Source organism: Protopterus annectens, chromosome 6.part0, assembly GCF_019279795.1.
Source record: "Protopterus annectens isolate FY-2018-M chromosome 6.part0, PAN1.0, whole genome shotgun sequence".
NCBI classification, from domain to species: Eukaryota; Metazoa; Chordata; order Ceratodontiformes; family Protopteridae; genus Protopterus; species Protopterus annectens.
The window spans coordinates 297,744,937-297,757,759 of record NC_056737.1 but is presented as its reverse complement, the minus strand read 5'-3'; the positions used below and the strand labels follow the sequence as shown (position 1 = coordinate 297,757,759).

The following is a 12,823-nucleotide window of genomic DNA, read 5'->3' as shown; positions in this document are numbered from 1 at the left end:
TAAAGTGGCTTGCTGATCTCAGCCCCTTGTGGAAGTGAGGGGTGGATCACCAATTGCAAGCTCCACCTATGGGATGTTACCAGGGTGCTTACAGAGTGAGGAGAAAAGTAGGGTTAAACAACTCTAGGCAAAAAGCAAGCAAATAAATAAATTAATAGTAAGGCTAAACTAATCTTACTCTGGAGTGTAAATCTCCAAACTGATTTACACAATCCAGCATCTTCTGGCTGGCATGTGGAAACTTCATGTTTAGAAGATTTGAGGCTGTTTATTCATGTAGGTAGTGATCCAGGTTGAAGCACCTTGCAGGATATGAACTGATATCCTTCATGAAGCTTAAAGCTCATCATACTCATTTGTAAAAATTAAAACATAAGGAGACACACACCCTTCCCTACAAAAAATATACTAGGATCTTTGAGCATTATGTATGTTGCTGTGAAAGCATCACACATTACACTTAACCCACCAGTTGTACCTGCAGTGTTTCCTCACCCTTATTTGTCTCCACTGCTAAAAAGGGGGGAGGGTGCTTTTGATGGCTGGTGATATTTATCCTGATGTTACAGTTAGGCTGGTAATAAAAAAGGTAGGAGGTAAACAAGGCATTTAAAGTAACAGATGTCTCATCATCAGTCTTTTTGTCACTGCTTTATAATGCTTAACCATACCACCCCACACACTACCCGTTTTAAACCTCTGCCATTCTTATCAAAATTAACAGGTTCATTTTGACTGTTTTATTTCTGCCCCCTTTTCCCTAAAAAAGTTTTTCTTCACGGCTTTCACTAATTTTGTTTTTTTTTTATTATATAAATTAGCAACAGAATCTAATAATTTTCCTGTACAGCTAGAGAATTAGAAATAACACAAGCAGGTCCAGTATAGCTCCTTCCTCTGAGTTTGCACACTGAGAATTCAAAAGTAGGCTCTTCAAGCATAAAGCTGCTCATACTGTAATGATATTTTGTTCAGCAAAGATGCTCCAGCCTTTCCCTGGCACTTTTATAAAAAATACAGTGTGAATGGCAGTGCTACACTGCTTATTTTGTTCAGCCAATGTTCAAACAGGATCATGTCCATTTGATCAAAACCAATTTCACTGAAGCCTTGATCGTTGAAGAAATAACACTGAAAGCCCTTTGGGGGGTATTCTGTACTCACTTACCCATTCCTGTTTGTTTTCTGCTTAATTTTGAAATTTTCTTTTAGATGTGCATGTTTAACATTTTCTTTTGGAAGATGTTTGCTCTTTCCCATCAGTTCAGTTTATGGCCATAAAGTTTTTCTTTAAGTAAAATGGATGTGGGGGCTAGGCCTTCCACCTCCCCCAATGTTTTCAGCAAAAGGGGCTTTTATTGTCCATTATTCTATAAAAGTGATTTCACTAAAATGTGGTGAATGCCTTACAGGTACTGAGCTGTGACATAAATAGCCATGGTATACTTCTGTTGTTTGTCTGCTTTGATGTTTAGTAGCTCATCAGCCGCATCTTCAGAACTGCCCTGTAAGTGACTTGGCCTTCATCTGTCTTCCTTGTTCACTGTCTTTTACTTTAGTCTGCAGAACCACAAATGTGTTGGACATCTACTGAAAGACTGCAGGTTAAAAAAAATGACTTAAAAAAAAAGTCAGGAAATGTTGATGTGCCTATCGATGGGCTGCTGCAAAAAGGAACTGTATTGCTGGATGCTAGCAGATGTTCTTTGTGTTTCACTGTTACAGTCATCACACTTGGGTTATCTGCCTGCAGGTAGCCCTCAGTCGGTCCGAATACCAGAGTCTTGGGATTTCTGCATCGGATGCTGTCGCCTCTTCCATGACATCAGGTCGTCAGATGTATGAAACATGCAGCCGGTGCCATTACATCAGTCTTTCTTGCCGAGAAGGAGCCCAAAGCAGAAACAGTTCGCAAGGGCTGGTTGGCCGCTACCTGAAATTTTCGTTTTTTCAAGTTTCAGACCTGAAGTCTTCTAAAGATAAGTACCCCACTGGGGATTCTTTTTTCTTGCTCTAACTGATGTAAAAGAAAATAAACAATTGTCTTGCCTTTGGAAAACAAATACCTCACAGAGATTTTCATTCTTACTGCATCACCCGTTTAGGCCCAGACCACGACGTCCCTAGCTGTCGGTTTTGTGCCTTGTTTAACGCCAAACTATTTGTCATCGGGCTATTTTTGTAGCTAAATTCTTTCGCTCTCATTCTCCGTATTCCGAAATGGCTTCGGTAAGCCATCCGACTACTGATCTTCCGAAAAAGCGCAAAGACAGAGACAAACCGCATAGGTCAAAAACTGCCAATGATGCTTCCGTTAAACTAGTCGCCAGTCTACCGGTACTCAGTGAGGAGCCTTTGTAGCTCCTGATGCCCACTTCCCCAGATTCGTAGGCCTCTGCTGAGACCCATTCAGAGTCCGGTGTGCCGCAAGATGCTTCTTCGACTGTGGAACCTGCGGATGTGTCTACCTTGGAAGGGTCCGGAGCCGCTGTGCAGGCACCGGCTTCTAAGGGTGTATTCTGACATACTGATATTCATATTAAACTGACATCTTCATTTCCTACTAAAACTACTGAGTTTCTCAAACCCAGAGTTTGCACTACACCTAGAAAACCGACGTCCAAAGCACATGCTCAACCTCCCATGCCACAAAAACAAATGCTTAGAATGGCTGGAGACCTGATTACTCTAATTAGGGGAAGCCAGCCTTCCCCTGCCAAAAGACAAAGAATTGAATTTCCTTTTGATTCTACAGACCAGGAGTCTGATGACTCTGACCCTTCTGATTACCAGGACATTTCCTTATATACCTATGAGGATTCAGATGCAGAGGAATCCATTCCCTCTGCCTCCCCTCCAGAGGATTTCTCTTTTGGTGAAACCTTGCATACCTTAAGAGAGCATTTCTACTGGGAATGCCAGGACTACCCTCAGTCCAAAAAGAGACTCAGGGAATTTTTAGATTTGCCTCAGCACAGGCCTCTAGCTATACCCTCTGTCCTGGATATTGCAGATTATGTCTTCTTGGAGTCCAGCCTTACTCCTGACACCTTACCACCAGCTCCTAGAAAACCTGACAGGTATTACAGAGTACCTGATTCTCACAAATTTCTTTTTAAGAATCCTACTGCGGATCCAGAGACCATTTCCCAGGGACCTAAAGGCATTAAGGATACTACAGCCAAAAACTCTACCCCTTCAGACAGGGATTCTAGAGTTTTAGACTAATGGGGTAAGAAGGTATATACCTCTGCAACTCTTGCCATCAGGGCTTTGAATTGCCAGTTTCACATGTTGAAATACCAGCAACATATTATGGAACTAGTTAAGCAAAAAAATGATGTTACTTCCAGATTGTGCATTAAATAAAGATTTACAAGAGTTAATGCATTCTGCAAACCAAGTTAGTAAACATACTTTGCAATGTGGGTTTGATACCTTAGAAGCATCTTGCAGGGCTGCTGTCACTGGGTCTGTACTGAGAAGGCATGCTTGGCTAAAGGAACAAGTCTTGCCTGACCATGTCAAAGCAAAATTACTAGATGCTCTATTAAATCAGGAGAATTTGTTCGGCACAAAAGCAGAATAAGTCCTTAAAAAGATGGAAGAAAAAGCTAAATCAATGCAAACAGTCAAAGATTTCTTACAGGTGCAGCCACCTAGATTCAGTAGGTATTGGCCTTCAAAAAACTGGTCCTTTCGAGTCCCTCTCAGGCCTTCTCAGTCCAAACCCAGGAAAAACAGACCACCAAGACTAAAGTCTCAGGGTATGCAGAGATCTAAACAATGGAGTGTTTCAACCTAAAACCAGGGAGTGGTAAGCCACCCCCTTATCGAAAAAGTTCACAATGACTTTCCAATTATCCTTCACAGCCATGCCCAAGTACTTGCAACCCTAGGAAGAAAACTCACCCTTCATGCAAAAAAGTGGATGCCCATTACTCAGGACCGATGGGTTCTAAATATTATATCCCAGGGATACAGATTCTGCTTCCACTCACTGCCAACACCAAGTGGGTTGCCAGACTTTCCTCGAAACCAGTGGGCAGAGGCTCAAAAGCAAGTACTTTCCCTTCTCCATATCAGGGCTATTCAGCCTGTTCCAGTAGAACAAAGGAGACAGGGTTTCTACTCCAGACTGTTCCTGTTGCCCAGAAAAGAGAGCTCTTGGCGCCCTATCCTGGATCTATCAATCCTCAGCACCTATCTGGTTGTCCCAAAATTCAAAATGCGTACACTGCGACTGCTTCTTCCTATACTAGCCAAGGATGCCTGGTTAGTCACCCTAGAATTAAAAGAAGCGTATCTGCACATCCCCATAAGGGAGTCTTGCAGGAAATATCTACGTTTCAGGGCAGGCTCTATGCACTATCATTTCTCTGCACTTCGCTTTGGCTTATCTGCTGCGCTGTGAGTATTCACAAAATGCCTGGCTCCAGCCATTGCATACTGCAGGCAGAGAAATATTCAAATCTACCCATACTTGGACGATTGCCAGATTTAGGCGGACAGTCAGGAATTGCTGCTTCAGCACCTGGCATTTGTAAAATTACTTCTAACTTCACTGGGATACACCATCAACGAAAATAAATCACAACTGGTGCCCAGCCAGCAAATTGTATTCCTGGGAGCAAGCTTGAACACAACTTCCCAGATGACATTCCTCACTCCAGAAAAGCAGGTCCATTTGACAAACTGTTTCAAACTAATGACCAACAAAACCCAGCTTTCTGCAAGGAAAATACTTCAAGCCCTAGGGTTCATGGCCTCATGCATTCTGCTAATTCCGTATGCAAGACTGCATATGAGGAAACTTCAGTGGTACTTAAAAAGTCTCTGGTGTCAACATTCTTAGGACCTGGAATAAGTGATTCCTCTCATACCTTGTATAATGGCAGAGTTCCTTTGGTGGGCAGAAGCATGCAACCAAAAGAAGAGACTTCCTTTCACTTAACCCCTCGCCGCCCAAACCCTGACAACAGAAACATCAGACTATACATGGGGGGCTCACATGGCAGGCAAATGCATTCAAGGCAAATGGAGCCTAGAACAAATTCCCCTGCATAATAATCAAAAGAGATGCTAGCTGTACAGAATGCTCTGACAGTCTTCAAATACCTTATCCTTCCAGGACAGCTCCTGATAAAGACAGACAACACCACAGTTATGTGGTACATAAACAAGCAGGGTGGGACTCATTCTTACCCACTCTGCAGGTTAGCCATGGCTCTATGGAACACAGCCTTGAGCATCCAAGTGCACCTACGAGCTCAATTCCTGCCAGGCAAGCAAAATTCACTGGCAGATGACTTAAGCAGAAATCTACTGGACCCTCACAAATGGAAAATGGAACCCAACTTATTCAAACTTGTAACACAGAGGTGGGGAACACCGTAGGTGGACTTTTTGCCTCCCCCCAAAACCACCAATTGAACAAATTTTGCACCAGGAACCCTCACAGCAGAGCCTGGAAGGTGGACGCCCTATCCTTTACATGGGAAACCTCTCAGTTTATGCCTTTCCTTCTCTGCCCCTCCTCTCAGAAGTACTACTTAAGATCAAACAGGACAGGCCAAGGGCAATCCTTATTGCACCAGACTGGCCACGCCAGCACTGGTACCCACACTTACGCAGTCTGACAGCATTGCCACCCTGGCACCTACATCAGACACCTTCCCTGCTGTCTCAGCAGGAGGGACAGATTTTGCATCCAAAGCTGCAAACCCTAAACCTTGCAGCCTGGCTTATCCGATGAATACACCACCAGCATCCCTCAGCAAACAGGTGCTGGACATCATCCTTGAGGCCAGAAGGCCTAGTACTAGGAAATCCTATGCTGAAAAATGGAAAAGATATTGTTCTTGGAGCCAATCTCAAGGAAAGGACACAGCTGTGCCCACCTTACCTCAAATCCTTGATTACCTAGCAGAGCTGCTCCACAGAGGCCTATCCTTCTTGTCCATTAAGATTCATGCCTCTGCCATCTCAGCTCATTATAATACTGAGCCTCCTCTCCTTTTTCTCACCCTGTCATCAAACAGTTCCTGAGAGAAGCTAACAATTTAAAGCCCCCTAGGAGAGCTCCCACCCCGGCCTGGGACCTTAACTTTGTACTGGAAAAGCTCACACTTCCCCCTTTTGAACCTGCTGCTTCAGCAGAGGTAAAATTCCTCTCTTGGAAAACAGCCTTACTTCTGGCTATTACTTCAGCAAGAAGAGTGTCTGAGTTGCAGGCACTAATGGTGGTGGAGCCCTTCATTATTTTCCATGCTGACAGGGTTTCCCTCAGGACTAACCCTTCCTTTATGCCCAAGGTGGTATCCAGTGTGGCTTTAAACCAAGCCATTCATTTGGCAACCTTTTTCCCCCTAATACTCAGAATAGAGGGGAAAGGATCCTGCAGTCCTTGGACGTGCACAGACAGCTCAGGTTCTACCCTGACAGGACTAAGCATTTCAGAAAATCTGACCAGCTACTAGTCAGCTTTGCTACAGGGGCAGAGGGCAAGGCCATTTCGAAGCAAACCATTTCCAAATGGATAGCACACTGCATCCATTTCTGCTACAAGCACCATGAGAAACTTACCCCTCTGGGGATCAGAGCTCATTCCACTCGAGCTACTTCAACCTCTACAGCATTTCTCAGGGGGGTCCCCACCAGGGACATCCTGGAAGCTGCAACCTGGAGTTTTGTACACACTTTCACCAAGCATTACCACTTACCTATTTTTTTTTCTAAATCCAGAGCTGTGTTTGCTACAGCAGTCTTACAAGGCCTGCTAGCCAGCCCCAGTACTTCTTGACTGCCACCACCCTTCCTCAGCTTTGGGAATCAACCCAAGTGTGATGACTGCAACAGTGGAACATGAAGAACATAGTACAGTTGTGTACACTTACCATAAATGTAGATGTTCAAGTGTATTCACTGTTGCAGTCCTGGTTTCCCTCCCTCCAGCCCTCTGGCTTTCTCTGTCCTTTTTTCCTATCCTCTTTATGGCTATCTTTTATGGCAGGGGTAATTACTTTTTACTGGAGGTGTTCCACACCATGTAATAGCTTCCTATTTTGGGGGCTCCTGACATCTAGGGCAAGAAAACCTGATGTAATGGCGTAGGCTGCTTGTTTTATACCCATAACAACCTGACGTCATGGAAGAGGTGACAGCATCCGACGTAGAAATCCCAAGACTCTGGTATTCAGGCCAACTGAGGGCTACCTGCAGGCAGATAACCCAAGTGTGATGACTGCAACAGTGAATACACTCGAACATCTACATTTATGGTAAGTGTACACAACTGTACTTTCTAAAACATGTCACATGCAAAAGTTGTTCAAGTCATCAAGTTCCCCAACAGTAGAAAGAAAGAAAATAGTAAATGAAACTTTATATTATCTGTCTGAATTTGCTGGATAGCTCCTGTATGTGCTTAGATATTGCTGTCATGTCTGTCCATTTCAGTTTGTCGGGCGTTAGTCAGCTAAGCTGGTACCTGGATTGAGGTTTTATGCAGTATTCTTTTATTTCATTCTGTACCACAATAATTTTGTCCTTTGAAGATTGTGTGGCTTCAGATTCTCCCAGTGTAGTGTTTGTTACATTACCCTGATCCCTAATTGTGCCTAATCACAAAAAATGGTCCACCTTCTTTGCAGAAAATATCAACATTTAGTGCCCCAGTTTAGTGTGCATTGCTACTGTGGTAATTCACCCACTGCTTTCACTGCAGCCAAATTTTGTTTGCAAAAAACTATGATTGCCAGCTTTTGGACAAGTATTTAGATATTAATCTTTTTTTTTTTTTTTTACAGCTGAAAGGGTGATATTATAGAACAGTACCCTCCCGGGTGTACAGTAGCAAGTCCCACCTAAAGCCTGCCCACCACCCAACACCCTGTGATGTGTTCAAATAAAGAATGAATATTCATGTTGATGTCTTCACTGGCCACATGAAAATTCTTTGGGTATAACGAAATGCTAAAAATAATAGCACTAAATATAAATAACTCCAGATAATTTTTTTATACGTAAAACTTATTTATTCCAGCCACAGTAATTTGTTGTGAATATTTTTTATACGTTTTTGCAGTAGAGCAAGCCCCCGTGCATCCCCCATACCCTCAAATTAAATATAGCAACTCTGAGATCTCACTACATTGAGAAAAAGGGTAAATTTCCCTTTCTGCTCTATACCTTGGCCAATGTATACACATTGTCATTGTCAGATCTGCATGGCACTCAATCATGCATAATTTGCATACAACATCACAGCCATTTGGCATGTCAGTCACACAAGGCACAGCCACTTCTGCTGAAACCAGCCAGGGAGGTACTGTTCTATAACAGTAACCTGAGAAGCACCTCCTTTAAGTAGTAAAGATATTTATTGCAAAACACTAAATTACTATATCATTTAGGATGCATGATATAGTACAAGAAAGGGTATGAAAAACATTGTTATTCATACACCATATTTCTTTCTCCATCTGTTAACTGAATCTTGACTCCTTGTTAAAAAGTAACTTAAACATTCCTGAAAGATGTCCTTTGATTCTGTATTTTAATTGTGCCTTAGTGTACCACATATGCTGAAATTCTTACTGTGCATTTTTTATATGTATTTCACAGTATCTTTATAGTCTGTGTGTATGCTGTCTCAGGCAAACCTTTCATATGTAGGTGACTATTGAGGCTCGTGACACTGTACCTGCAGATTTATAGGCAGGGTGCTATCACATACACTCTTCAGCATCATGGCACCCCTTTGTTTTTTGCATTATACCTAAATATGTTTGCTTAACTCACAGTAGTATTATCTTTGTACAGGAAGGAAAGATATTTTTGGAAAAGGTAATTGTAGTCCATTGTATTGGGGGAACTAAGACAGGAGTATTTTCTAGTAATTTCACAGGTCGTCTCTTAATGTAACATTGTCTTCTGACTGGAGGCTGATTTAACGTAATAATAACATGTTGCATGAGTATGTGCATATGTACGCTTCCATCTTGTTTCTCTGACACTGCAGAGCCTACACATAAAGAGGTGTAGGAGTAGTGTAGTACAAATCCATTTATGTTAGCTCTTTGCTTTATTCTGTCCCCCTCCAGATCTACAAAAAAGGTAGTCTAGGGCTAAGCTATTAAAATGTGGTTGACATGTCTGGTGCTACGGAGAACTCCCCCTCCAGATCTACAAAAAGGTAGTCTAGGGCTAAGCTATTAAAATATGGTTGACACATCTGGTGCTGCGGTGACAGAGTCACAGAGTCAGAGTTTTGACACTGTACCGGAAGAAATATTACAATACAAAACCTGTAATTTCTCTTACCCTTATTCCTTGCACTGTGATATAAACCCTTGCTAATGCATGAGTGCAGTTTAGTTTTAAAATAAGTAGTTTATGCTATAGTTGAGATGTTCATTTTATAAGTACTTTTTTAAGTACAGTATATTAAGTAGATATAGGTATAAAGTTATACTTTTCCTTGTGTCCAACTGCTGAAAGGCACACTCTTTGCATCAGAGGAAATAGCACATAGTTGTAGTGAAGAAATTTATGATGATGTGCAGCTGGTTGAATTCCTCAGTAAGCAGACATTTTCACTACATGGTGATGTTCTTCTGCTTTTCTCTAGGGTACAGTGATCTGGATTTCACTAAAGGAAGAAGGTGTATGTTTGTGTAGATACTGACCTGCTTGGGGAAAGGTACATTTGTCCCACATGTAAAACACAGTTTTAGTTGCTGTATGAATTCTGATATTTGCATTGTCTGTCACACTGGTACCTAGACCTGCCAAAACACAGTTATGAATACTTCTGAGCATGACACAGACTATATTTCAAGTACATACTTCCAAGATCTAGTCCCTGCATATTTTTGTCGGACCTGAGATTAATTAGAAATCTTTGAGTATTCACAAGCCTTTTCCTCATCACAGAGAAGATGCCTGAAACTGATCAAAATGAGTCTTAAATTTAATAACATGGCCTGCATCCCATATTACCTCACAAAGATATACGGCTGACTGAATAAAAGAGATGGCTGCAAGTGCATGGCTGTGACAGGAAAATCTACAGACATTTCCAAAAAGTTTTTTCTTTTACTGTTTTTTTACTTGAGTAAGATTTTGTTAAATGCAAACTTTTTTGTAATTTTTTTATAAGCCTAAAACAACACAGTGTACAGCTGCTATTGCTTCTTTCATTGCCAGATTTGTCATTTTGGTTCTTGGCAGCATGTCTTTGCTTTATGTTTAACAGGATGTCAACTGCGAAACATCTTCAGCTGCTTTGTAGATAAGAAGTTAGTGTGTATATGTGAGAAACTGACAAATTCACACCAGTAATAAAGAGTTCACAGTGCAGAGTTCCCATCACCTGAACTGTGAAATCACAAACTCTGCTGATCACCTCCCACATTTGGTTAGTATTTGCTGGTTTTTCTTTGCTTTTCATGCATCCAGAAGTTCCAGGACTCCCCTCCCAATAAAAATGTGTAATAGGAATGTACTGTCAAGCTGTCATCGAGGAATGGCATACAGTGAAAAGTATAGGATGGACTGGACTTCACTTAGCCTGCAGTGGACTGTTGGCTGATGTCTGTACGACTGTGGAAAGTGCAAAGTATTATAGAAACTCTTCAAACCATAGCTGGGTTCTAAATGTTTATTTAGCACATTGTCTAAAACCGTTTTTAGGAGCAAACCTGTTCCATGCACAGGAAGGAGAATTTGGTGTACATTATTTTGCTTTCTGGTTAGGAAGATAGGCTAAAGCAAAGCAACAGATTACAAGGGACCTATCAAAGCCTCCTGCTGTTAAAACGGTATAGCACACAATCTATTTGGGCTATAAAATCTTGCAGACAGCAGCTAACTATATATATTTGTTTTTGCACAAGTGTGAAAGAATATTTAGAATTACTCCTTGGCGATGCCACATGTAGAGTGCTATGTAGGAATGCTAGTCTGTAGCTAATTAACAATTGTAGTTTGATGAAAACAACATAATCAAATAGGATAATTGCTGGCCTAAAATGCATGCCATGGAACTTGAATCTGTGTAAATAATTGCAGGAGAAAGTCAGAAAGGTGACAGTGTATGTCACGGTATTAAGACGGAACAAACAAGACCATTCCGTTCACTGAGTAAATGTTTAGACTTGGAAGAGCCCATTAAATAGACCCTGTTTTTTACAGTTATACATATACAGTGATAGCTTTAATGGTGGTAGGCAGGGCAGTAGGCCAGTAACATATTACTGGAAGAAGTGCTTAGTGCACACACTATGATGTGGTACTTTAAAACGCAAGATAGTTATTGTCAGAACCAGACGATGCCTTTCTTAATGAAGCTCTTAACTTCTCATTGCTTAATAACATCTATCACCCCCAACTCCGTATTCACCTAGTGTCCAGGAAGAGACAGTCCTCCAAGTAGCCATCTGGATTTTATGGCTCTTTATTGAAATATTGGCAGTCAAAATGCCGAGTGCCAACATGCTAAAAAAATAGACAGAAAATCCAGGAAAAGAGGGATGTTCAAAGATAGCTCTTCACCTTTAAACTTCTTTTTTGTAGGGTGGCAACCCCCCTGCACCCCCTGATGTGTATGTGGGGGGCATGCCTCCCACACACCAGAACATATATAAACTCTGAGATCACCATAACTGTTAGAAAAGGAAATATTCCAAGAAATGGCCATCTCAGGCTTATTATATGCAAGTCCGCTTTTTGGCCATTCACTCTCCATTTTTCAGGACTCCATTCAAATAACATGTTGTCCAGCAATTAAAAAGCTATGATTAGATAAATGACATTAGAACTTTTAAAGGGGGTATTGACTGAAGATTCTCATTATAGTGATCACTGTTCTTGGTGCATCAATTGGCAAACTTTTTTTTTTTCCCAGGTGCACCTTCGATCTGCTGAACGACTCAGGGACCTCTGCTGTGCCAACAGGGGCACATACATTAAAGTAGGACAACATCTTGGGGCACTTGACTACCTTTTACCTGAGGAATATACCAGCACATTAAAGATCTTGCACAGTCAGGCTCCTCAGAGTAGTATGCAGGAAATACAGCAGGTGATTCGAGAGGACCTTGGTAAGGAGGTAAGAGGACACCACATTCCTTTCTTAAAACTGTGATTTCTAAGAAAATGAAATCCTCTTTTTATGTTGCTATTGTCCTTTCAGAAAGGTAATTTATGTTTGCAAAATAAAGTTATAGTCATTTGGACTGCTTGTCTGAGGAGGAGTGTAAGGAGCCTTTCTTTTTTTAGAGTAATTCATGTAATTGTTTCACAAGATAAGCACACTTGGCTAAATCATTTTCTTAGTCATGACTCTGGAGCACAGTAAAGGTAAATGATTTGCTTAAAGTTGCATACTAGAACAGTGGCAAACACTGACATACATACCCAGGTCTCCAGCTTCATAGTTCATTACCTTAAACATTGTGTTTTTAAGATATATTTTATTATGTAAGTTTTCATACATTGAACTGATGTATGCATGAAACGTACAACATAGAAAGTAATCATACCTGTTAACCTCCTAGTGCAATAATTCTGGACAAAGGGAAAATTAATAGGAGAAGGATGAAATACTAAAATCAGAGTTATATTATAAATATTGCCTTTATAAACTTAGAAAGTTGTTAGTGTAACAGATTTTGCATTAGCATGCATTTTCTGGAGGATATAAAGTGTGAAACTCAAATTTCTATAATTATTTAGTGACTTCAATCAGTGATTTGCCAGAAAACAATGCATTTTATGAAAAACTGACCACAAATGAGGCAAAAATTTAGACATTCTGCAA

At 41.2% G+C, this 12,823-nt stretch overlaps 1 protein-coding gene across 1 annotated transcript in view; it reads left to right on the top strand.

Annotated features, from left to right (window-relative positions):
• LOC122803825 (aarF domain-containing protein kinase 1-like) overlaps positions 1-12,823 on the top strand; it is a 755,009-nt gene that overhangs the window by 720,995 nt on the left and 21,191 nt on the right. The window contains exon 3 of the mRNA XM_044073510.1: positions 11,909-12,112. Coding sequence (XP_043929445.1) covers positions 11,909-12,112 — 204 coding nt within the window. The remainder of the gene's footprint in view (positions 1-11,908; positions 12,113-12,823) is intronic.